Consider the following 23588-nt stretch of genomic DNA (forward strand, 5'->3'; position numbering starts at 1 on the left):
TGAAATCAACATTTAGATTAAATTGTATGGGGGGAAATCTCGTCTCCTCAACCATCTTTGCTTCGTCGTGCGCGTCAGAAGTAGATTTACAAGTCCGCAAGGCATCGCGGTGCTACGCGCGGTGTGCTTGTAGATCAACTATTTTAGGCGCGCGGCTCTGTCGTACGACGAGCAGTAAGTGAAATGAGGCGGAGCCGAACCAGGGTTGCCATGTCCACGTATTATAAGCGACTTTGGCCTTATTTTTCTGTAAAGTTGCTTGTAAATATGGTGGTTGCGTTTTTTGGGGCTTGTTTCTAAAGTGTATTTGCTTATTTGGGTTTATTTCCTAGTGTTGTTTAAAAACCAGTGGTTCCCAAACATTTTCATGTCAAGCACCCCCAAATTAATATATATATTTTATTTGTAGACCCAACCTTCTGAAAATATTTTGTGCCAGAGACACCCATACAAGATTTTTTGGAAAATATTCCTAGATTTTTTCTCCAAGATTTTTCTTTGAAAATAGCAGATCGTGACGAGCTATTTTCAAATAGCCTATGTATATAGGGTTAGAGTGCTCATGTGGCTTCTTTTAGGACTTGTTTTCATAGACCTGGTTGCTTATTTCTCTCGCACAATATGGCAACACTGCGCCGAACTTGAGCTCTATCAAGATGGCCGCCTTCGCAGAGAGGTAAAACAAAGCGATTCCCACTTTTAAATCTTTATATGTACCACATTTGTTTGATATATTGACAGTGTACGCCGGGCCACATATTACATTTGAGGCGAGATACGTTACAAATCAGAAGAAAACGGTAACCGGTATGGATGTGAATAATAGCTGTTAGAATGACGAATCTCGTCAAACCGGGATTGAATTAGCGGCTTGACAAGCCAGCCACACTGAGCAGTGTTGCCATGTCGGCTTATTATAAGGGACTTTGGGCTTGTCTTAGTGTAAAGTTCGTTTTTTTTCTTAAGTGTAGTTGCTTATTTAGGCTTGCTTCCATTTTTTCTAACAATTATTTAAACAAGTGGTTCTCACATATTTCCATAAATGTTTAGTGTCTAGGGAGCATTTGTGTTGTTAGAATGTTTCAAAAATATATTCCCAATATTCCACATTCTATTGCAAGAGTTTTTGAAAATAGCAGATTTACAAGCTCACAACGCATTTAAAGCAAGTGCTCATGTGGCCTGTAGTCGCTTCTTTTGGGCTTGTTTTCCTGGACATGGTTGCTTATTTCTCTCACAAAACCTGGCAACACTGCACACTCACTGAGCCAGCAGTGTGCACTGAGTGAGCCCGCTATACAGCATTAGCCAGGTTAGCATGCTAACTTTCTTTAATTGTGAGCTATTAAATTAATGTCCCAGGGGTCCACTTGGACAGGCAGATAATAACATCCACTTAACTAATGAATGAAAACTGTTATAGTTATGGCGGTGTTTGGCGGTGTAGTGTTGACTAGGCCGGTATAGTTGGTGTGTGTTGCTGTGGTTGATAATAACCTAACGTTAGCGTATACCTAGCTAACGTTAATTAATTTACTTGGCTTCAATCCAAGTACATTAACATTGCATTTATGAGAGTCTCAGTCTCGACGATAAGTTAGTCTATCCAGTATAGAAGATGGATGTGTAATACGTTTTAATTGTACATTGTGTGGATGTTTACGCAGGATGTGGAAACGGAAAATACTGTGGCTTTGCTTCTGCTCTGACATTTTGTGACACTACCTTTTCATTTGAGTAGAGTACACATGTACTATTGTACTCTGCCAGACAGAACAAAGTCCACATGGCTGCTAGTTGGTCATGTGTTTCACTGGTCTTATTATTTAACTGGCTATCTATCGGACATGGACGTGGCATCATTCTTTTTGTCAGTGGTTGTCAAACGCTGTCATGTCAAGGACCCCCAAATTGATATGTATTTGGCCGCGGCGCGGACCCCCATCTGAAAAGAGTTTGTGCCAGGGAACCCCAGAAGCACAGATTTGTTTAAAAAAAAAAGTATTAAAAAACTTCAGATTTTTGAAAAATAGCAGATCTAATAGCTCATATCATAGCGCTATGAGCTGGTAGATCTGCTATTTTCAGTAGCCAAAGTATAAAAGGTTAAAGACAAGTGGTTAAAATGATTGTGACACTATATTAACTACTTTTGCTGGGGACCCCCCTCCCCCCCACAGGACCCACTTTGAGAACCTCTGCTATATGTGACTTTGCTGCTTTACTTCTTTGTAGGATGGCGCCTGTCCTGCTTCTGCTGTCTGTGTGCCTCAGTGGGGCATGGGCCGTGGACAGGGGGAATTTCAAGACCTGCGACCAGAGTGCCTTCTGCAAGTGAGTTCCTCTGGTGACAAATAAATGACCACAATACTTAGCTTATTAAGACCTGAGGCCGATTCTACAAATGCCTTCTAAATCAATAGTTCTCAAACTCAAGATTTTTACAAAAATAGCAGATGTACAAGCTCGCAGCGCGGCACGAAGTGACACGCTGTGAGCTTTTATGTCTGCTATTTTTGTCTAAAATGACACGGATGCTTTCCTGGTTTCAATGGGTTAAGTCGCAAGTGACCTTTCCCTATGACAAAATAAAAGTGTTGTTCAACAATGGTGTCATCACTAATACAAGCTTGTGTGTATCCACTTAGACGTCAACGCGCGTTGATGCCCGGCCATTCTCCATACAGAGCCCTGTTGGAGACCATGGAGCTGACCAACACTAGACTTACCTTGCAGCTCATCAATGATAACAACAAGGTAGTAAACAACAACACATCACTCACCTAAATTGTGATTTGTTTTGCATATTGCCTTTACATTATGCATACTGAAATGTTGTTAGAAACATTGTTCAAAAAAGGTTTTGTCAGATAAAAGGTAATCAGGTTGGCAATAAAGCCTATATATCTTGCCCCACTTTAATTTTTATATTCTTGACCGTTGAAGGCCTTGTAACCAAAACTGCACTGTTAAAGTAGCCTACAGTGCAGGAATCTGTTCTTTTTTTACATTGACCTGACCTCTTTTAGATTTTCCTCCTATGCGCCAGTCACCAAGACACTTGAGGTGTGGAGAATTTATTTTTGTTTTTAAACTTGACCCCTATCCCGCACCTTACTCTCTACCAACCTGACAGGTGCGTCTGTTGCTGGAGCTCTACCGTCTCCAGGGCAACATGACAAGGGTGAAGATTAATGAGCTGAAGCCCCTGAAGCCTCGCTACGAGGTCCCAGATGTGCTCATCCATGAGCCGCCAACGGAGCCGTAAGTTTCCCTGGGCCTTGGTTGATGCTCGGGGAGGGAAGGGTTTCACAGGTTTATTTGTTTATTTGGACCCCCATTAGCTACTACCTTAACAGCAGCTACTCTTCCTGGGGTCCACACAGAAATAAATAACATTTCATAACATAGTGGCCGGCTGTTGTCAGAGGGACAGATACGTCAGTGTGCACAATGGTAGAACATGGTGCGAGTGTGTGTCCGTATGCTTGTTATTCTGTTATCTATGCTGTAATTCTATAATTTCTGATGAGACATTTTCACTGATTTGACTACAATTGGGAATATAGATAAAACGTGATACTCTGCGACTAGGCTGTATTGTTTGTGGACTTGGAGTTTGTATTGTTTGATGAGACATTTTATTTTAAGTCTTTTCATGTGCATGACAATCACTGTCCATGATCTCACTTCCAATCTGAACTTCCCCCGCACTGTCACCTTCTCTCTTTCTCCTCCATTGCTCTCTCAGCCTGTCTCTCATATCTAAGGATGAGAACGGAGTGGTTCTGTCCCTAGGGTCGGAGTCCCAGAGGGTCATCGTCAGTGCCCGGCCCTTCCGATTGGACATCATGGAGGGCAGCGAAGTGCTGATGTCACTTAACTCCCGTGGCCTGCTGGCCTTTGAGCACCTGAGGATGCGCAAGGACACGTGAGAGACCATACGCGCACAAACACATACACACCTCTTGACCAGCCCTTTCTCTTAAATCCACATCCTCACAAAGTGGATGTTTCTCTTTTTGTTCCCATAAAAGTGTTTTATTATTTTGGTATTGTCTCTGACTCGTTGTTCTGTCCTCTTCTCCTATCATCCTAGTTTCTCCTATAAAGTAACTAGCACAGTGGCTAGCGTGTGGGATAATATCAAGAGGGTATTCACTAGGTAAAGATCCTTAAGCTTTGTAAGTGTGTTCTGTTTTTTGTGCTAATGCTGCCCGTAGTTAATAAAAAAAAAAAAAAAAAAGCCCCCCCCAAAAAAAAAAAAATTGCTGCCCGTAGTTGTATGAAATCTAGGAATGGGCGCTCAGGTGGAGCAGGGTAAAGTTCCTGCCCACCACCGCGGAGACTAGGGGTTCAAATCCTCCACGGTGCATCTGGCTTTGCTGGGCGTCCCAATCAACACAATTGGCCATGTTTGAATGTAGGAAGCCAGGTGGGGAGGGCAATCTCTGTTGCTGCACTAGCTAATCCTACAATCAGGGGGGCTCCTCAGTGTCTGGAGAAAAGAAGGGGACTGGCGGCGTGACGTGTAACGGAGGAGACACGTACTCGCCTACATCTCCCTAACGAACCAACCAGTAGGTAGTAGTAAGTGACAAAGAACTACAATACTGCAGCAATGCTGCTAGATATCACAGATATGCCATAGTACAGAGTACAGCACCTAAAATCTTGATTGTGCCTGTGTATATACTGTATAAGACAGAGCAAGAGGTCAGTCTATGATCCAGAATTGTATTTAACCCATTAAGACCGGGAAAGCCTATACGTTGTTATACCTTTTAAAACTGGGAAAACATCTGTGTCACTTTAAATGTTGCGATTTAATATATATATATAATTTCTTTTTTATAAAAAAAGGAAGGAGTTTTTAAAATCGGCCTCAGGTCTAAATGGGTTAAAGCAGGTAAAAATGGCCTATCGATTCGTTAATATCTCAAGGGGTATATTCATATTTTAGGGGCACAATTTAAAAGTTATTGTATCTTTAGAAAGGTGACCCCCACCATATTTAAAAAAGAGAATGATAATCTTGAAAGAACAATGAATGATCACCTTGAAGGATAAAGGCCCGCTGTGGGCCCATAAGTGATTTTCACCGTTTTGTCCTTGTTCTGTCACATCAATGGTAACTGAATCACATACTTTTCATAGAATGTCATTCTAGTAGCCTTCCTATAACAAATTGCTCTGATGGTTAATTTGCATGATTGATCGAGCTTCACAAACAATTCTAACAGGCTTACCTAAGTTATGAAAGTCGCTCTTGCCGACTTAATTGCAAGAGCTAGTTATGATGGCTGAAAAAAATCTGGCTGAAGTGCAACTTACGTTTGCTTTATTTTAATTAATTTGTAATACACAGGGCAATGATGCAGTAGTGTAATGCCGTAGGCTTTGTCCCACCTGCTTATTTGTGTCTCACTTTCAGGCTATACAACCAAGTATCACAAATCCAATGGCAACATCTCTTTGTGGTTATGATGCTATTTACAGCTTTAAAGAATTCCCATATTGCTAAAAGTTTTCTCAAAGCCAGGCTTCAACCGCCAAAGATTAACTGGCAAGCAACTATACAGAGGGGGACCAAATTTGGTGCCTGACAGAATTATAATAAGAATTAAGACTAGTACATGCAGTATTCCTGATGGTCATGGCCCTTCTATACTGTGCTGTATGTTAAATCCCTATAGTAGAGTTGGTTCTTTTAAGCAGCCTTGTGAGTGTTTGATCTCACAGACTCTAGAGTTGCAGTCCCACGATGCCTTGCTTGGAATAGCCACAATGGTGGGATTTGCTCGGTCCCCTTTGTCATTAGAGTGAAATCCTATAGGACTTTGCTTAACTAGTTGGTAGTCTATGTAGAGTCGAGATCCATCAGGCTGTTTGTGTTCCCTGCTTCCTTTATATGTGATTTCTACACACTTAAAAAGATGTGCCGTTGTGACACGTCTCTCACTGTCTGTCTCTCCCACCCCACCTCTGTTTCCATTCGATCCTCCAATGTACAGTCAAGCAGAGCCCGAGGCTGAGGCTGAGAAGAAAGAGGAGGCTGATCCAGAAAACCAGGGCGAGGAGGTAAGAAACTGTGCATTGAAACTGAAACCTATAGTATCTCTGTCTCTACTCTTAACCCTTTTAATACAATATTCCTTAACATGCGTGTCTTTCTCCCCTGCTCTTAAAACATCATTGTTCCCCCTTCCATCACCCCCTACCAGGCAGTGAACACAGAAGAGGAGAAATCAGAAGATGGCATGTGGGAGGAAACATTTAAATCACACTCAGACGGCAAACCCAATGGTAGGTCTCCAAAGTTGATGTTGATGGTTTTACAGTTGCCTAAATGTAGTTGGGGAAATAACCCATTTAAATGACCAGGAGTGACATATCCCGAAATGTTCAACTAGTGAGTTCTCCAGGTTATTAATCCAAAATAAGTCTTGCAAGACGCCGTTTGGAAGACAAATTCTCTTTTATCTTTTTATTATTTTATTTTTGGATCTTGGATTTACCTTTGTGTGTTTACATTATTATCAGTTGATAAAACCTTTTATAAACCATTATAAAATCTACGTAAATGTACTCTGCTTTCATGCCAGCAGACTGGGGTAGATCCTAAAATCCTATGTTTTGAATCTTAAAGAAATCTATTTTGAATCGGGGAAAAAACTTTTTTGAATCGAGAATCGTTTGTTTTGAAAAAATCTGAAAAATCTTGACCCCAAGCATCGGAATCGAATCGTTAGATGGCAGACGATTCACAGCCCTACTAAATTGATTATGTAACTCATTGCGTTAATCAGCATTAACGTATCCGGGACGGGTACTGAAAACCTCAAGGCATCGTCCGTGACATTATACCATGCGGCCACTTAGACTTCAGATTTCCTAGCACTTTTGACACTCCGATGGAGTATATTATAGTATATTGTGGGTTTTATATTGAGATGGCAGATATGTCGCGTTAAAAAGGACAAATCAATCAAATGGGACACTTTATTAGAACAATAAAAAACGCTATAGCCTCTGTAGTCAACCAGTGAAATAACGGTATTTTATGATGCCTCTCATATGGATTGCATTGATAGCGCTGTGGTGGCACTGTTTCAATTGTGGGTGTGTAATTGTTGGCACCTGTGTTTAATTATACCATTACATTTAAATGTTAAATCTGGTCTGTTACTTTGTTTTTGTTACTTTGTTTCGTTTTTTTCTGGTATGTTAAAACTGTAAAAACGTTTTTGTTACTTTGTGTGCAAAACATTATTTACAGGTTGTTACATTTGCATAAAAGTATAACTAGGCTTTTAGCGGCTCTGTTTCTATTGCCTGATTGTTGTTTCTCTCTCCACAGGACCCTCGTCTGTCAGTTTAGACTTTTCTTTACCGGGAGTTGAACATGTCTATGGCATTCCAGAGCACGCAGACAACCTCAAACTCAAAACCACAGAGTGAGTCTGAGACTTATCTATCAACTATCAAGTGTTGAAATGTCCTTGTTACGTTTGTGTGCATACCTCACTCAACTACTTAAGCCCTGTATACAACAAGCCTGAGTTTGTAAAAATGTTTACCTACAATTGCATGCTAAAAATAGTGACGCCAGGTTGAAAGTCTCTACTCATGTTGTGTGGAACCTGTGAGTAGGCTGTTAACCCATTGAGACCTGAAGCCGATTCTACATGTCTCCTAAATCTCAACAGTATTCTGAAAAACGTATGTTTCTATATCAGTGGTGCTCAATCTTTTTCATGTCAAGGACCCCCAAAATTATGTATTTGGCCGCGGACCCCCATCAAAATATTTTGTTCCAGGGACCCCCAGAAGCAAAGATTTGAGTTAAAAATGTGCGCTTTAAAAAAGATATAGTCAAAGATGTGCACACATTTTCACGATTTTTCAAAAATAGCAGATCTACGAGCTCGTAGCGTGGCACTCGGTGCCGCGCTATGAGCTTGTATATCTGCTATTTTTGAATAGCCCAAAGTGTAAAATAATGCTTTTTAGCTCAAATCTAAAAATGACACAGTTCCAGGTCTTAATGGGTTAAAGACTATCAAAGAATAGTGAGATGAATAGATCGATTAGAATAAATGAGTATAGGTAGATGAATAGATCAATTATACATAAATGCATTTTGGTACTTCCCACTGCATGCTACAGTATGTAGAGATGACTAAATCAGTGCAGTTGCTGTATTTGGTGTATTGTAATTCTAAGATTTGTTGGTTTATTTGTTTTGTTTGTTTCAGTGCCGGAGACCCATACCGACTGTATAACCTAGATGTGTTCCAGTATGAGCTGTACAACCCCATGGCTCTATATGGTGCTGTCCCAGTCATGCTGTCCCACAATGCCCAGCGCACCATGGGTATCTTCTGGCTCAATGCTGCTGAGACGTGGGTGGACATCAGCTCTAACACTGCAGGAAAGGTAAGCAGCAGGTCAACAGCCAGGACAAAGTTTTAAACGGACACATGACACTTAAGTTAAGATAAAGCTTTATTGATTCCTGGAGGGGGATTCATGTGTCAAGATACAATAAAATACTGCGCTGATTTATCTTTGTTAAAAGAGAGAACATATATATATATATACTAGAGGTCCGGGCGGCCTACGGCCGCCCGAAACCCCTAGCCGCGCACGGGGCGCGTGTATATATGGGATGAACATTTGGGAAAAAAAAAAAAAAAAAAAAGAAGTTGTAATGTAAAAGTAAAAAAATTGAGAAAAAAATTGGGAAGAAATAATATTTTTTATGTTTCAGGGGGTCCGCGGACCCCCTGGTGGTGCGCGGCAAAGTCGTCGGATGAAAATCTCCAAACGGTAAAAAAAAAAAAAAAAAAAAAAAAAAAAAAAAAAATCATGCAGGTTCTTGCTTGTTTCTGGCGTGGCATCCCAACCTGGCATCCCAATGCCGGCGATGTGTACTTCCGGGTTGCATAATGATGACATCACTGTCGAATCCTTTGCTGTCATGAACCTAGCCTGGTGTGTTGACCAGTAATGATGACATCACTGGCTAATCCTTTGGTGTCATGAACCTAGCCTGGTGTGTGGAGCAGAGCAGAGCAACGTGCTCTTGTTGTTTTGGGGATTTTCAATGGCGGGCCGTCGTGTTGTGTTGGCCTCGGTGGTACGCACGGTAAGCGGTAGGAAGCTGCTTCCACTTCCGTTGTGTCCGACATTTGGTGAGTAGAATTAATTATGTTGCGAGGTGGGAACGGTGTAGTGAGGCATGGCAGGTGCCCTACGCGAAACGTAAATTCAGGCCGCCCGCCGTGGCGACAGTGTTGGCGACATGTGGTCTGACGGTGTTGTGTTTAGTCGATAACAGAGCTGTGGGGTGTCGCCACCGAGGGCACGGAAGTTGCTCGCCATTTATATAGTTAGATATATATATATATATATCAGTAGATATCAATGTACAGCTAATTAATTAATATACATTTAGCACCAGTGACTATGAATTCAGATATGTACACACAATGAGTCTACGGGTGGATTAGATATAAGAATGGATGTGTGTACTGTGTCTATCTCAGTCTCACTCACTCACTCAGTCTGCACATGTATTCATCCATATACTTGAAGGTCTGTTGACAAAGTGCAAACTATCAACAGTCGAGTAAATATAAGTAGTCTCTCCACAGTTAAAAAGCAACTCTCAACGTTTTGCAATATACATCGTAGTAGTAAAATATATATATATACACCCATTGACACAAATAGAATCTGTTCACCGCAAATCCTCTCACTTTGTAGTACGTATATGTACACAGAGCACAAATATAAACGCTCAAACATTCGCCCCCTGACACTCGGCTCCCTTCTGCACTTGTGTCTCTGCAGACAGTGTTTGGGAAGATGCTGGACTATGTGCAGGGCTCCAGCGAGACACCGCAGACAGATGTGCGCTGGATCTCTGAGAGCGGCATCATTGACGTCTTCATCATGCTGGGACCGACGCCGTACGATGTCTTTTCCCAGTACGCCTCCCTCACAGGTGAGAGGAAAATCAGTTGATTGGCCATTTAACCGGCGTTTCTTTTTTTTTTACTGACATGCACACGCCGTTCTGAAAATGATATAGTGTTTTCAGAGATGTCTGAGTGAAGGGGTTCAGGCCACATGAGGCATCACTGCTTTGCTCAAAGGCACTGGAACGGCAGCAGACACTAGTCTCCATGGCATCTACTCGGGTGCAAATTCCATATTTAGCTGGTCCCTGATATTGAACCAGAACCTGGCAATTTTACAAGTGTGCACCAATAACTGCTTTTTCACTGTCAATACTGATTTTTACAACTAACTCAGCATTAAATGTCATTGTCTACTCATAGCTTCGTCCATACATCAAAAATACAAATGGATGTATGAATGAAAAATGTAATTCATTCATACATCCATTTGGCTGTTAATTTATTTTTAGAGGTCGCCGTTGTCCAACTCACCAAGTATATGGTGAGTCGTAGTCAATAAGCTAAGCATGCCAGACCATAGATATATATAAAGGCTCGATGGCTCAAGGGGGCGTCGCAAGCGCAGCTCAACCGCGGCCATCTTGGGACGGTCATTCATAACATTATGTCTATGGTGCATGTACTTTGAAATAACCATAGCGTGCTCAATTTTCATCCGATTTTCAAACGGTTTGGTGTTTTGTAAACACCAAAGATGTAGTTATGATACCGCATACTCATAATTATAATCATGTTTTTTTTTTTTTATAAAATTAAGTATGCAGTATCATAACTACATCTTTGGTGTTTACAAAACACCAAACCGTTTGAAAATCGGATGAAAATTGAGCACGCTATGGTTATTTCAAAGTACATGCACCATAGACATAATTTTATGAATGACCGTCGCAAGATGGCCGCCATGTGGCAGCGTCGTACTCCATTGGGCAGCAGCGCGGGTGAGTCATCTAGTGTTTATATATATCTATGTGCCAGACCACCAGTATGGTCCTTTTTGAGCATTGTACTCAGTCTAGACTTGGACCAGTTGTGTGAAGCTTTGTAAATAAGGAAAGGACAGATTTTCTACACCATAGCATGTGCCATAGATGCACTTGGAGGCAAACTGGATCCGGAAGTTCGATGGAATGCATTGAAGTCAATAAAAGCTGGCAGGACTGGCTCATGAATAAACAATATTATTTATAGTGTGGCTCTGCAAGAGGCTAGCCGTCTATGACGGGGTGTGTGTGCTTGTCCGAGCTCATCTCGCAAACCGCTGGACCTGTGCTCTTTTAAATACTTAAAGAAAATAATATAGCGTGCACATTGACAAATAAGAGATCAGAAAGTAAAGTGTCTTGAAACTGATAATTTTTCAACGGTCACCATCATTCAAAGATGGCGTCTATTCATACGCTTGTCCACCCGGCTGTCATTGTCCTTTTCCTACTTACTTAGTCTTGTCCTTTCTTTGCTCAGGAACCCAGGCCTTCCCTCCCCTGTCTGGATTGGCCTACCACCAGTGCCGCTGGAACTACAATGACCAGGAGGATGTGCGGTCAGTGGATGCTGGCTTTGATGAGCATGATATCCCCTACGACTTCATCTGGCTGGACATCGAGCACACAGACGGCAAGCGCTACTTTACCTGGGACCCTCACAAGTTTGCCACACCCAAGGAGATGCTGCAGGGTATCATGGACAAGAGACGCAAGGTAATGGAAGACGATTAACATTGTACCGCTGTGCCAAGTGACAACAGCAGCTACCCAGGGGTGAAAATTTAACGGGATCCTCATTGCCCATGAAGGCCCTTACCACCACTAATATTGTGTATTCACAGCTTTGGCCATTTGTTAGTTAATGGCTTTGTTTTTAGATTTAACATGTTTACATTTACTCCATAGTTAGAGTATGAGAACATTTCTTCACTTCCCTGAACAAATGAGCCAATGTTAGTTTTCTATCGGGATATTCGGCTAGACTTTTCAAATAAACCTACACTTTTAAACGCAATAATATTTTTATGAGTAACTATTATGAGTGTCTTGGATTATCTATCTCAAGCAACTTTCAACTCTCTGCCAGTTGATTTTCATACTGTACTGAAATTAGTTAAATGTGCTGGTCTTCAAATGAAAGGTTTGAAAATCAAACAATCTACGGTATAATGCTTTGAGTTGTATTCAATGGGCTAAACATGTCAGACCGCCGGTATGGTCCTTCTTATTCTTTCTCTCTGTCCATAGATGGTGGCTATTGTAGATCCTCATATCAAAGTAGACAGCAACTACAAGATCCACAATGAGATCCGCTCCAAAGGCTTCTACATTAAGAATAAAGATGGTGGAGACTATGAGGGCTGGTGCTGGCCAGGTTTGATTCAATCTACTGTCAGAGATAATAATGATGTTGCACTGCACTCAAGTAACATAAATCAAGTAAATGGATTACAGTTACAATGAATCGGAGTGTACTGGTAGTCATGGTTGTCATGCCATATTTTTCTAACCCCAGAACTGTCTGTACTCTTTAACTAATTTGTTTCTTTTTGTTGAATTCTCCAGGTAATGCAGGCTACCCAGACTTCACCAACCCAGAGATGAGAGCATGGTGGGCCAGCATGTTTGCTTACGATCAATACGAGGTGAGAAATCAGGAGATGAAATGCAGTATTCTTGCTGTGCAATGTGTTCTGTAAAACGGGGATGGGCAGTCCACTTACCTGTTTTACTTTAAAAAATATTTATTGGGCTGTAGCAAGGCTGAGTGGGAAAACAAATATAGACCGCAGTCTATTGTTCTAGGAGACATGTAAAAACTGTCAACGTTCTGTCAGCTGTTCACACCATTAGGAAGTGGTTGTCTCATAGTCAATTTAAAACGATTAAAAAACAAAAACATTTTTGTTGGCTAACCAACAATCGATTTGGATAGTGTTATGTAGTTTCCCAGGGCCAGTGTTAACGAGAAATTAACAAAGTTTTGGGTGCTTTGGGCAACGTTGTTAATAGTGTTGTGAGGTTCATGAATGATTCGTTCAAATGATTTGGTCTTTTGTCTGAACGTGAATGAATTCGGTCACTTCGGAGTTTATCGTTCCTCGAGTCGTTCGTTTTCCTTGTGTGGAAACGAAATAATACTGTTTCCGTTTTTTGTCCCGCCTCCGTTTCCTGTCTAGCGATCAACTTTGGAAGCGGTTATCTCAGCTTGTTGTTTTGCTCTCCGCATCCCCCACTGTAACGTTTTGCCCTCGTTCTCCAAAATGGAGGCACCGATCGCCTCGCGGTCTTCGGTGTTTTGTAATGTCGGATCCCGTGTTTGTGTCGAACCAAATGAACGCGGATTTTAAACGGATTTAGCGGGGGCTATGGCGGAATCAAAAAAACAAAAAAGGACAATAAAAGCTTGGCAGTGGTAAGTGCATTATGAGATTAGACCTTGGCGGTGGATGTGTTAACGATGTAATCTAAGGCTGAAATACAGTGATCCGCATGCCCAATCTGGGAAAAGAAATGCACAGAATGAATATTCTGTGCAGATGGCACGCAATGGACATCCCTGTTACTCACAGATGGCATACTGTACGCTATGGTAGCCAGTCTGAGGAAAGGGACAATGAGATCATAGAGGCTGTTAACATTCCACCATTCATATGGATTAATTTCCACTTTCCAGGAGTGAGGAAACCTCTCTGAAGTATCTTTCCACTTCATTACTTCATTACTCAGAAATTACAGTTATGTCCAAGGAGCAGTTGCATCGCGTTCTTCTTTGCGTTCCCATCCATGGATTGCTTGGACACACATGTGCTTGTATTTAAATGATTGGCATGTAGTTCATGCTGCTGTTGTATTTGAGCGCTGTTTTGCCAAGGTTAACATGCAACTTTTTCATCACCCTTCTTTGTGAAATGGTCCCAAACCAAGCTACTTTCTACGTCGTCCTCGGTTTGGGACCATTTCACAAAAAAAGTTGCATGTAAACCTTTGCAAAGCTACACTTTGTGCGTTTCATTTTTTTTAGCTCTTGCTTTCCAGTGCAGAAATGTGTATTATTATGCGAATTAACTAATAAGCCAATAAGCATATTCGAATATGTTATAATGAACAGCTAACCGAATAACTGTTGACATTCCCTAATTGTTGAACCATCTATTTGGGGCAAAGGAGTAAGCCAGGGATTCACTATATTTTTCATGTCGGGTTTTCCTTTCACACCCTCTTCCATCTCTATTTCCCAGGGATCCATGGAAAACTTGTACGTATGGAACGACATGAATGAGCCATCAGTGTTCAATGGACCAGAGGTTACCATGCACAAGGACGCTTTGCACGGCTCCTGGGAGCACCGAGATGTGCACAACCTCTATGGCTTCTATGTGGTGTGTGTCATGACTGTGACAGTATATTGTGACTGTCACAACTATATTCTTTTAGTTGATATACTTATCCATAACAACTTATGATTAATGGTAGTGCAAGCTAAATTTAGTGGTGTTTTTTTACGCCATGGCTCTGCAGGAGCCTAGCAGGTCTATAAGAGGGTTGGTGAGTTTGTCTGTCAGAAGCTAATCTTGCAAACCGCTCATCCAATCAACACCAATCACACGTTTTATACTTTCTTTTGTATTTAACTTTAATTTAATAATTGAAGTCAAAGGTGCTCTGATTGGGTTGAAACAAAATGTGGAGTCACACGACACATGATTGACGTCACAAGACAAAAGTCAGTGACAAAAGTCAGTTAGGAAAAATATAGAAGATCATTATGAATTCATGCATCTTTTATTGCATTAGCATTCATTTATGTGAACATTCATGGCTTGTTTGTAGACTGTTCCCTGCTCCTCCTGACTGTTCTTCTAACTTGCAGCAAATGGCCACAGCAGAGGGCCTGATCCAGAGGTCAGGTGGAGTAGAGCGGCCATTTGTCCTTACTAGGGGCTTCTTTGCTGGGTCACAGCGCTATGGTAAGCTGCCTTCTGCCTCCACTGTCCATACTACCCACCTGCTTGTGTTCCTGTACTGCTAGCAGGCTTTGTCAGGGTGCTATTGGTTAATCTTGGGTGTTTCTCGTTACTGGCTTTTGTCATGGTGAGAGCAAGGTTATAATGATTCAAATTCAGTATATTAGATTTTTTTTAAATCACCTATAGAAATGATTAAAAAAAGAAATTGCTGACTAACACTGCTAAATATTAAGTTAAATAGTCATATGTAATACACAATCATGAGCTTGTATTACATGTGTGTAAGGTAGATATGAGCATGTGCACCACCTGACCGATCGCTAGACCTCCTTCCTGTAGCGCTTGCCTTCCACCACTTTCTTAGAGACACTGCGCTGATCTTATTGAAGTGCCACACCGTCGTACTACGACATTGTTATAGTATAGATTAGGCTTAAGAAACATGTTTTGGGCTTTCCATCTCGTTCAACTTTTCCATTCATGTTTATTGCTTCATCAGTAATGATTCCAGGGAAGTCACTTTCTTGCAATTTGTCATCAAGTTCTTCCAGTAGGGTTTGCTCCAGGGCTCTTTCCATGTCAATATGCCTGTATAGACCCGCATAGATTTGAGCAACTCTGTCATTGCAATGAATTGATGACATAAGATGTCATTTAACATTTGGTATGCACCTTTTGAGCTGCGATATGAGTCCATCTGAACTGAAGATGACTCTTTGGCTTTATTGCAGTGCTCCTTAATTGCTTTTTCCTGTTGCATTAAATGCACTAATGGAATGTGATCACTCAGTGCATTACCTGTAATGTATTGCTCTCCGTTTAATGTTCAACATACACTTGGTAAACCCATTGGTCTTTCCGGATTTCTTGCATGTTTGTTTCGCCATTGGAAGTGTGTGTCGCAGGAGAGCAGTTGTATTCATGAAGCCAAACACAAATTAAATTTATGCTCATAAAAACATTTAAAAATGATTTTTAATTGTTATAAATCTTTGTATTGTAATGTGTTACTTTATTTAATAGCCTAATGATAGTAACGAAAAATGAACTTTTCAAGCGGCCATCACTTGCCACTTTGCCAGTAACTGGTAAATACGGGCTAATGGAAACATTGGTGCACCTCTCCTCCAGGCGCTGTGTGGACGGGTGACAACGCTGCTGAATGGGAACATCTGAAGATCTCCATCCCCATGTGTCTGAGTCTGGGCTTGGTGGGAATCTCTCTCTGTGGTGGTAAGTATCAACTACTCCACCTGTAGTTAACCTCACTGTGTTCAGCTGACAGTTAGGGACATGCCAGAACAACAAAATATCCATGTAATCCAAATCATGAGGGAGAAGGTGTCATTAACATGCTGGCTAATTAGAAATGTTGTGTAACTTCTTGTGTACGTAGTCTGATATATCGATGTAGGCTGATATACTGTTGTTCAATTTGAAAGGAAAACGGAAACCAACTGACATGGGTTAATGTGTTGCTCCGTTCTATTGTTGAAGGGATTTGTTTTTCCCTGCCTTGGCCATAAAGCACTGGGAAACCCTGCCCTTTACAATCTAGACCATTGGTTCTCAAAGTGGGGTCCGGGGACCCCCAGGGGTACTTGAGGGGGTTCCAGGGGGTCCCCAGCTAAATGATGGGTAGGAACCAAATGGACCCTTACGGGTCTGTAACTCTGAGAGAGTACAAATGGAACCAAATGGACCCTAACGGGTCCATTTGGTTCCATTTGTAGACTCTCAGAGTTAAATTAACATTGATTTTACAATATAAATTGGGGTCCCAGAGGTATAAATGCCATTAAATGGGGGTCCGTAGCCTAATGCATGTCAAACTAGGGGGTCCTTGAAATTAGAATGGTTGAGAATCACTGCTAGAGCCTTACATATCGTCTCTTATGGGGGTCCCTGGCATATCTTTTCAAATGGGGGTCCGCGGGCTAATAAGTGTCAATTTGGGGGTCCTTGACATGAAAAAGTTTGAGAACCACTGATCTAGACGGTTACTCATGTTTAGAATAATAGCTACAGATGTTGAATGATGGACCAAGAAATGTCAGGTAAAATGAATTTTACCTGATTTGGACAAAGGAAATTAGTATAGACAAATTGCATGACAAGCAGAATGCTTGCTGACATGTTTCACTTGTTGTGACTGAACAACTCGGGCAACATCTTCCCGTCTTTTCCTTAGCTGACGTGGGGGGCTTCTTCAAGACTCCCAGCAGTGAGCTTCTGGTGCGCTGGTACCAGACGGGTGCCTACCAACCGTTCTTCAGGGCCCATGCCCACCTGGACACGCCCCGCCGTGAGCCCTGGCTCTTTGGTCCAGAGAACACTGCGCTGATCCGTGAGGCAGTCCGTCAGCGTTACGCCTTGCTGCCCTACTGGTATCAGCTGTTCTACCAGGCACACCACTCTGGACATCCAGTCATGAGGTATATGTGTGTGTATGTGTCATATGCAGTGGTGTAAAGTAACACAAGTACATTTACTCAAGTACTGTACTTAAGGACAATTTTGAGGTTCTTTTTACTTTACTGGAGTATTTCCAATTGTCTATACTTTTACTTCTACTCCACTACATTTGAGAGGCAAATACTGTACTTTTACTAGTCCACTACAATTATTTGAAATCTTTAGTTACTGGTTACTTTGCAGATATAAATATATTACATTATAAAACATACACAACCCACTTTAGCCCTATTTTATACCTAGGCTATTTGAAAATAGCCGATCTACAAGCTCACAACGCATCGCGACGCGTTGTGAGCTTGTAGATGTGCTATTTTCAAACGTTTTAGTACTTTTTCCACCACTGGTCATATGTCATCTCACCTGTCTGTGTACTGTATATTGCAGACCACTGTGGGTGGAGTATCCTCAGGACACCGCTACATTTGCCATGGATGACCAGTTCTTGCTCGGTGAGTCACCTCAAACTCATGCATGTAGCATGGTACCTTTTTCCTCAGCCGAGTTTGAGCAAGTAACCACGTGAACCTTAGCATCCCTATTCTGGGGTGAATATTTGGCATAAATGGCAGATCTTCAAGCTCACTACCCGCCGCAATGTGTCACACGTTGTGTATAATGGATGAATGTGAAGTACGTTGTAAAGTGCATTTGAATGGTCAGAAAGACAAGAAACACCGCTGCATGCAGTCAATTAAAAATGAATATAAATATAGCCCCCGATTGCCTGATGGAGGGGAAAGGAACTGGTTGGAATAACGTGTTCCTTCCACGTGCTACGTGTGTGTTGCACCGGCTCTGTGCATGGCAGACAGTGCAGCAGACAAAAGAAGATACACTCTCCTCCTTTGTTCAATAAAACTTAATGCAGGCTAAATTAACCGCTGTCAAAATTCAAGAAACTTTAATAATGACAATTTAAAGTTAATCCTACTTGATGCGATGTCCATTGCACTCCCTGTAAACTGTTTGCGACGTTTCCACGTTGAAAAAAGTATCCAGCAAACCAGACCAATAGTAGGTCATACCATGGAAGCAGATAGGAACAACACTTGTTTAGCATTAGTAGTTCACTTAGCAGTGACATAAGGTAATGTTTTTGAGTTGACAATCGTTTGCTTTTTTGTAAAATGCTTGAAAATAATTAAATAGGCAGACAGCATTATGATGTCTGTCACTCAAGGACCCCTAAAAGTATTTGATACTTATGTTTAAAAAAATCAAGGATTTTTGCCCACATAATCAAGGATTTTTGTCAGCGTTTTTTTTCTGAAGGACTATATAGCCAAGTAATGTGATGAGGGCTGTATTTATACTGTACCCGTCACCAAACCATAATGGCATCAATGCACTGTACCTTACTCACTGTGTTGCTCCAGGGAGAGACCTGCTGGTTCACCCTGTGACTGAAGAGGGGAGCAGGGGAGTCACTGCCTACCTACCAGGTCAAGGAGAGGTAAGGGAGAGAACCCACAATGTCAGTCATTTGGTCCATGTCTCCAAATGTTCTGGCTGGATTGCCATGGAATTTTCTGTGCACCTCATTTTTTGATGGGGATTACAGACTGGATCTTTAATTGTGCACTCCAGAAGGGGGGGGGGGGATTACAGACTGGATCTTTATTTGTGCACATTGTATGTTGTCACATCAATAACCTACTGATTTTGGACCACATGGCCTTTCCTCTTGCACTACCCTTAGGCCACAATTTCAACGTGGCACGCAATATCTCAAAAGCCATGAAAATGACTGGGTGGATTCATTCTCCTAACCATTTGAGTGACCACGTGATTTTAACTTGTGCGCCCACCCTCAGTTCAAAATGTCAGCCTTTTCTTTTTTTTAAGTTGTAGCCCCACTAGTGACAGCACAGGCCTGTAGGATGGCAGTGTCTGTCGGTTCAAACCACTTTGCTCCAGTTGGAAAGGAGCATCATGGCCGGTAGGAGGGCTTTTAGGCTCTTAACCCTGCACTCACACTGGCAGCAATAACAAGAGACAAAGCGGACAGGAGTCTGCGAATTGGTGAGAAAAGAACGTTGAGCAGTTTTCAACTTTATGCAAATAAAGTAGTGCTGCTCTCAGTTGCTAAATGGAGGGAAAACCATGAGTATGTTTTATCTCAGGACACTCTGAATTTAACCCACCATATTATCCTGTGTCCCTGTCCATTTACAGTCAAATAAATTAAATTGAAGAATGCATGTTGGCACATTTCAATACCAATTTTAATTGGCTCCGTCTTTTTCTAACCTCTGTCCTCCTGTCGCAGATCTGGTTTGATGTCCACACTTTCCAGAAGCACAATGGTGCCCAGAACCTTTACATCCCTGTCACCATGAGTTCTGTAAGAGCGAGAGAGAGAGACACACACACACACACACACACACACACACACACACACACACACACACACACACACACACACACACACACACACAGTGTCCATCTTTCTCCAAGATTTAACTCCTTCCTCTCCTGGAAGTATGGAGTAAACGGATTCACCCTAATAACGGCTTTGCCTGTTACTGTGATTAAAGTCTGTCCATTCTTTGTCAAGTCACTCCACATTTCCAAAGATGTCATAGATGTTTGTTTGTTGTCACGAATGTATGTTTGTTTTTATCTCTTGCTAATATGACTTTGTCTTGTTACCAGATCCCAGTATTCCAGCGTGGTGGTTCCATTATTCCCAGGAAGGCTAGAGTTCGCAGGTCGTCCTCATGTATGGAAGATGATCCCTACACCTTATACGTGGCCCTCAGTGCCCAGGTATCCTAAAACACACATACACATTGTTTCATACTGTGACAGTTATTCTAAGTCTCATAGTTCAGTCCTCTGTTGACTCACCTTCCATTGGATGGAAGCATTTTTAACGAGTATTTTGTCATTTTGTTCCTAAAAGAGAACTGCAGAGGGTGAACTCTACATAGACGATGGCCACACCTTTAACTTTGATAAGAAAAAGGAGTTCATCCACAGGAGCCTGTCTTTCGCCAAGAATGTCCTCTCTTCCAGGTGGGTCATGAGTATCAACAATATCTTTATATGCTTGGCAATGTCTCAGCTAATGCATTTTGTAACAATATCTGGATAATCGATGCCAAAACCATTTTGGAAATTCAACCCCTATCTCATGCAGAGAAAAGTATTGATTAGAGCCTGACGGTGTTAGATTTCGGGACTGCATAAGTGCTGATACCGATGTTGTCAAAAAGTCAAATAATGGCCGACATGCCAGAATGATATATCGGTCGGGCTCTAGTATTGATCTCCACAGTAATGTGCTTTTAGTAAGGCCATATTTATTTCTTTTCCCCCACACAGTAATCTAGTTCCAAATGCTCAGTATTCTACACAGTCCTGGATCGAACGCATCCTCATACTGGGATCCATCAGACCCAGCAAGGTTACCCTCAGAACTGCTGGTGAGTACCTAATGCGCTGTCTCACACATTCTGCGACCCCCCCCCCTTTCAGGCGTTAATAGGTCGGATACCTCGGGTTTGCTTGTAGGCTGTTAATGTGTCTATTTTCATTTACCTTCTGCAGATGGTCCGGAGAGCCAACTGGAGTTTGACTTTGACGCTTCCATGTCGGTGTTGACGCTTCGCAAGCCTGGCATGAACGCCGGGGTGGACTGGACCGTGGTGCTTCAGTAACCACGGTGACGGAAGGAGTGATGGAGAGGCGGGAGCAGGAAGTAGAGTGACTGGACTGAACAGGGATAAGGAGAGAGAGAGGGACTGAGTGGATTAGATACAAAAAAGCTCTTATACAGGAGAAACAAGAATGAGAACAGGATAACTGCCTCAGTGTGGCACATGGAATACAGTTGGACTGTGGACCTAAACACACACACTGTCTTGAATACTCATACTTAACATTCTCCCACATGATTCTTTTGTCAATGTATAGTATTCATCCATACATAGTATCATACTAATTACACACAGGTATTTACACGTTAAAAAATCCCATGTAAACCTGTTAGTAGAACTGAGCCACATGAAAAATGTCCCTACTATGTTCAATCTTGTGTTCAGTAAAACTGCAATGGTGGGTCAACTAACTGAACGGTTACTAGATAGTTTTTAATTCACTTATTTCTGTTTAGAACAAAAAGAAGAGAAAAAAAAAGATTGGTCAAATCATTATTTCATTGTAGTGGATGTTTAGGATTAGACCAAAGACATTCAGATGATTTATTTTTGTCTTGTTTCGTCCCCCAGGGCGTCCATCCGAAATGCCTATGAATAAAAAAAGATCACTGGGGGGAAACTTGTTTATTTTTAAAATGAAGGTTCACATTCTAAGGAACATAGCCTACAGCTGTTGATTCCCCTCTGTATGTGACCATGTGTTTGACTTGAGATTCTTAAATTCATTCCATCCCTCTTTTCATCACTTTTTTTTTAAAACGATAAGCACTTAATCTGAAGTCTGTATACTTGTGCCACATTTGATAATGGTTGAATTTGGAGTGTTTATAACTGTCCCCTTGGCAGTTCTGTGCTAATCTGGGTGGATTTATACTTAGTTCCCGTGCGCTGATATGATGTGAAGCTGAGCTTGTAGATCTGCTATTTTAGGTGTGCCACACCGGCTCGCAACGAAGTTTTAACGGGGCTCTTTAAGAGTGCTATGTACATTTCCTTTCTTTTTATAGTTGCCATAAGATGTAAAGAAATGATCTTTGCTACAACTTGAGGCCATTTCATTCCTGTTTAGCCCCTCCATTCATTTGTTACTAAAGAATGTGTGCACTATCATGTCATTGCTCCATCCAGGAATTGTTTTTTTATTTTTACAGAATGTCATTCGCAAACTACTGAGCAGCGAGGGGATTCTTGGCTCTTTTGAACCCGATACTAAAGTTATTTGGCAAAAGGAATTGTTCAGGGGACTGAACCACTGATACTGTGGAAAACTTCTGTTTTCTTTGACATGTCCTTTTTCTGGTTTATCCAACTTTGTTTACTTGATTTTTTTTTTAATGCACTTCAGGAAGAGCGAGAACTTAATTGTAATTTGTTTTGTTTTGTGTTTTGGAGGAGGGTGTGATTAGAGCTCTTGAGATGGTTTGGAGTTGCCATTTGTAAATGTAATTTACAACTGTTAAATCTATAGATAGGCTCAGCTTAATTGTGGAATGTCACATGACGGTGGCGTTTGCCAATCTGTCCGTAAATACATCCCAATGTGAACTGATCAACCCTAAATATTCAGTTGAACATTTGGGGACTCTGAAATCATTGCTGTCTGGTCAAAATGTCAGGATATTTACAGTAGGGGGTTATTGTATGAGTGTTTTTTTGGGGGGAGGGTTATGTACATTTTGCTGCAAGTTTTGTAGAGGGTAGGCATTTTATTTGGAGATATGAATTAGAAATGGGACTCAATGAGGAGCGTGCAAATGTTACAATCAGGGTTGTCAGTTGTACTTCACAAAATGAGACCAAGAGAAAATAAACTTGACCAAATGTAAGGAGGGATCCTGTTATTAAATTTGCTTAAATTCGGTGGTAATAAAATCTTCATTCCCACTTTTAGTTTAAGTGTCTCATTTTAACAGTCAGTGTATCTAAATAGCCTATATTATGTAACAGCGCACAACGTGACGTAACTGGATAAATAAACAACCTAATGTTTGTGTGTTCAGTTCAGCTGATCATACTAAAGCTCAGTGATCAAAATAAACTCAGGATCAAGCATTGGGCTCAGGTTGAAGTGTCGTCCAGGGTTGCCATGTCCTCTTATTATAGGCAACTTTGGGCTTGTTTTTCTGTTAAGTTGCTTGTTGGTTGCGTTTTTTTGGGCTTGTTTCCAAATGTCGTTTAAAACAGTGGTTCTCAAACATTTTCATGTCAATGACACCCAAATTAATATGTAGCCTATTTGTCCCGTCCCCCACCCATCAAAACATTTTATATTACGTTTGCGTTAAAATATTCCAAATTTTGCCCTTTTCCCCCGAAGATTTTATGTGATGTAGCAGATCTACAAGCGATGCGACGCGTTGTGAGCTTGTAGATCAGCTACCTATTTTCAAATAGCCGGTATATGTTCATTGTTTAACGTGCTCATCATGTGGCTCACTTATTTTGGGCTTGTTTTCCTAGACCCTGGTTGCTCGTTTCTCTCACAGAATCTGGCAACGCCACTCG

At 41.5% G+C, this 23588-nt stretch overlaps 1 protein-coding gene across 3 annotated transcripts; it reads left to right on the forward strand.

Annotated features, from left to right (window-relative positions):
• The first annotated feature begins 631 nt into the window (after window positions 1–631).
• LOC311033844 (neutral alpha-glucosidase AB-like) lies at window positions 632–22967 on the forward strand. 3 transcript variants are annotated; one of them, XM_084041524.1, is made up of 25 exons: window positions 632–676; window positions 2236–2334; window positions 2649–2757; window positions 3137–3264; window positions 3752–3931; window positions 4100–4165; window positions 6015–6081; window positions 6225–6306; window positions 7361–7457; window positions 8259–8439; window positions 9859–10012; window positions 11451–11686; window positions 12221–12347; window positions 12539–12618; window positions 14215–14355; window positions 14847–14943; window positions 16075–16176; window positions 17135–17378; window positions 17806–17870; window positions 18798–18874; window positions 19691–19765; window positions 20077–20190; window positions 20327–20439; window positions 20749–20849; window positions 20974–22967. In XM_084041524.1, exons 1-25 carry the CDS (start codon window positions 657–659, stop codon window positions 21081–21083), a joined length of 2865 nt encoding a protein of 954 aa, XP_083897650.1. In that variant the 5' UTR covers window positions 632–656; the 3' UTR covers window positions 21084–22967. The 3 variants fall into 3 exon arrangements, with proteins under 3 accessions (XP_083897650.1, XP_083897652.1, XP_083897651.1); XM_084041525.1 differs by lacking the exon at window positions 632–676 and adding an exon at window positions 1258–1312; XM_084041526.1 differs by lacking the exon at window positions 4100–4165.
• The last annotated feature ends 621 nt before the right edge of the window (window positions 22968–23588 follow it).

This window comes from Gymnoscopelus microlampas, assembly GCF_963454915.1.
Source record: "Gymnoscopelus microlampas genome assembly, chromosome: 18".
Classification (NCBI taxonomy): Eukaryota; Metazoa; Chordata; class Actinopteri; order Myctophiformes; family Myctophidae; genus Gymnoscopelus; species Gymnoscopelus microlampas.

Coding starts and splice junctions, on each gene's coding strand:
- LOC311033844 (XM_084041524.1), top strand. CDS start 657: ATGGCCGCCTTCGCAGAGAG. Junction 11,687..12,220: donor TCATGGACAAGAGACGCAAG/GTAATGGAAGAC, acceptor CTCTGTCCATAG/ATGGTGGCTATTGTAGATCC. Junction 12,619..14,214: donor TTGCTTACGATCAATACGAG/GTGAGAAATCAG, acceptor TCTATTTCCCAG/GGATCCATGGAAAACTTGTA.